The sequence below is a fragment of the Poecilia reticulata genome, unplaced genomic scaffold (assembly GCF_000633615.1).
Source record: "Poecilia reticulata strain Guanapo unplaced genomic scaffold, Guppy_female_1.0+MT scaffold_257, whole genome shotgun sequence".
Taxonomy (NCBI): Eukaryota; Metazoa; Chordata; class Actinopteri; order Cyprinodontiformes; family Poeciliidae; genus Poecilia; species Poecilia reticulata.
Genome location: NW_007615041.1, coordinates 145,528 through 148,059, shown reverse-complemented (window position 1 = coordinate 148,059; position 2,532 = coordinate 145,528). Strand labels below are relative to the sequence as shown.

Sequence of the window (2,532 nt, the reverse complement as noted above, 5' to 3'; positions counted from 1 at the left end):
ACACACAACCACACACACACACACACACACCCCGGTGAGGGAGCCCCCCGCCTGCAGCTCGCTCTCAGACGTCCTGCTCTCACCTTGTGCTGCTCCGTCCGTCTGTGGGCGATGATGTCACCGCTGAAGTGGACCTGGCAGGTGTCACACCAGCGCTGCGCCTGTGGCCGACGCCCCCTGCAGGCAGACACTGTTACTGCAGGTTCTGGACATTGAAGCCTCAGTAAACCCTGCGGAGCCGCACCTGTCCAGCAGGGGGCCGGCGTTGAGCTGGACGCTCTGTGTGATGTCCTGCAGCTTCCTCAGGTGTTCTCGCCCTGACATGTGATCCTGAAACACCTGGACGACACACACACAGCTTAGCAAACATTTACCTTAACTGGCTCATTGTACACAGAATTATGGGATGTTTCTAATTTTGTAGTTTATTATCAGTAACTAACTGATAATAAACTACATCTTAACATTCATCTCAATGATTGTCATTCATAGAAGTGCTTCAAGCAGACTCATTGATAACATTTGTTATTGTTTAACCTGCCTCTACCAATATGGCCGACACCTTAAAGCATGAAGCCAACATGGCGTCCACTTTCAGCAGCACTCTGGGTTTTAGCGAGGAGGAAGGACAGGCGTGTTTCTCACCTGCGGGGAGCGACAGGTGAGGTTGCAGACATGGCAGCGGAGAGCAGCAGAGCTCCTGTCCGCCGGACCGAACGCTCGGCTGTCGCTGCTCTGCTGGATGGTGACCTTCAGGGAGGCCACGCTCTGCAGCTGCAACGTTTCAACAGCACGTCAGGAACGTGCTAACAGTCCTAGCATCCTAAAGGATCTTACTTCCTCACCTGAGCTGCTCGGCTGTCCTCTGCTGCCCCCTGCTGGTCAGAACCAGAACCATCTGAAGAACAGAAACGGCATCAGTGAATCCTGAAGCTTCATGAATCTCTGATTAAAGCTGCAGTCACTCACCTCCTGCTGGGTCACATGACCCGGGGGCTTTGCTCCTATTGGTCAGAGCTGCAGCCGCCTCAGTTCTGCAGGAAACAAAACTTGATTCTGACTGTTGGAGGACATTTTACAGCCCAAACTATGAATAAACCTTTAGCAGCTGAAGGTTCAGAATGATGAGCTTTTCTCTTTTCATGCCTCATCCAGAACCAAACTGACCCATTCTGTCGCGCTCTCTTCAGCTGAGCCTCTCCTGAACCTCCATCTGACCCCTGACCTCCCTGGCTCCGCCCATCAGCTGCTCTCTTCTCCCTCGCGGCGGCGCGACTGCCGTGAGGCCGGGCGTCACAGCTTCCTGGTGCCTGCAGGACAGGAGCCGCGGTTCAGGCGGTGAGGCGGATCAGCAGGAGGAGGGTGGGTTTGATTTACACACCTGCTGAGCTGGAGGACCTGCAGGGAATCGAACCTTCGCTACGCCGCCTCCCGCTGCAGGAAGGAAACACCTGGGGTAGGACAGAGGTCAGAGTTCAAACAGGAGCAATCTGATGGAGCAGATCCAGATTCTCTCACCTGTCCATCCTCCTGATTTGTCTGACCATGATGACCTCTGACCTCTGCTCCTCCAAGGAAGACAAAGACGTTCATTCTCATTAAACCATCAGCTTCAAGCAGACTCATCCATACATCTGGACATCAACTGATTGACCAGATGTATGGGTTTAAACCAAACACTGCAGAAACAGTATTTCTTCATTTCTTCAACTTTATAGAAAGTTAGAAACGTGTTTTTGTCCTCACAGCCACGCCGAACTACCGGGGACAAATTAACATTTACTACCAACTAATAACATCACGATATCTACAGAACCGACCAGTTAAAAAACAAATAAATCTAAAATGGTTGGAATTTAAACAGAGACCTGGAAGCCACCGGAGCTCAAAACAACCGGATGAAACGCCGATATGAACAAACTCAGGCGGATGGTTTTATTCTGTTGCTCCCATCCGTAACTGCAGAGTCATGAATATGAATCAAAACGTTATAATTTCTTTCATCATTTCACTGAGCTCACCTCCGTCCTCCCAGCTAACTCTGCTAAAGATTAGCAGACGGCATCTGGTTCAGCGGCGCTGCCGCCTCCTGCCGGCGGGGCGGAAAACTGCAGCCAAACGTCTGGTGCAGAACACCTGCTTCCGGCGGAAGACAAGGACCTTTCCAGAATAAAGGCTGATTAAAATGACCCATCAACGTAAAGCTCTGTGTTTATATTAAATGCTTTATTTATGATGATCATTAACGAGACAAAGTGAAGCAAAACAATCAGGAGTTAAAAAACTCTTGAAGTGTTATAATTTATAAAGCAAGAGCAGATCCAACGGATTCTGTCCTGATCAGAATCAGGGTCAAAGGTCACCGTTGGCAGAGTCACCAGAAACAAGCCAGCAGTCTGAGATCAGATGAGCTGGACTTCCTCCTCCTCTTCCTCAGCTGGAGAACAGCTGGCTCTAACACTCACCAGGCCGGGAGTGTGTGTGTGTGTGTGTGTGTGTGTGTGTGTGTGTGTGTGTGTGTGTGTGTGTGTG

At 50.5% G+C, this 2,532-nt stretch overlaps 1 protein-coding gene across 7 annotated transcripts in view; it reads right to left on the bottom strand.

The window, feature by feature from the left end:
• The window catches only part of ciz1b (cdkn1a interacting zinc finger protein 1b), a 9,802-nt gene extending 7,683 nt beyond the window's left edge, over positions 1-2,119 (bottom strand). Inside the window, exons 1-9 of one of the 7 annotated variants that reach the window (XM_017303400.1) lie at positions 2,022-2,119; positions 1,519-1,562; positions 1,382-1,451; positions 1,168-1,310; positions 970-1,034; positions 846-898; positions 646-774; positions 245-339; positions 10-177 (exon numbers count right to left, since the gene is read on the bottom strand). In XM_017303400.1, coding sequence (XP_017158889.1) covers positions 10-177; positions 245-339; positions 646-774; positions 846-898; positions 970-1,034; positions 1,168-1,310; positions 1,382-1,451; positions 1,519-1,547 — 752 coding nt within the window. In that variant the 5' untranslated portion in view covers positions 1,548-1,562; positions 2,022-2,119. The other 6 variants (XM_017303402.1, XM_008402794.2, XM_017303399.1 and 3 more) reach the window with 6 other exon arrangements.
• Between the last annotated feature and the right edge of the window lie 413 nt (positions 2,120-2,532).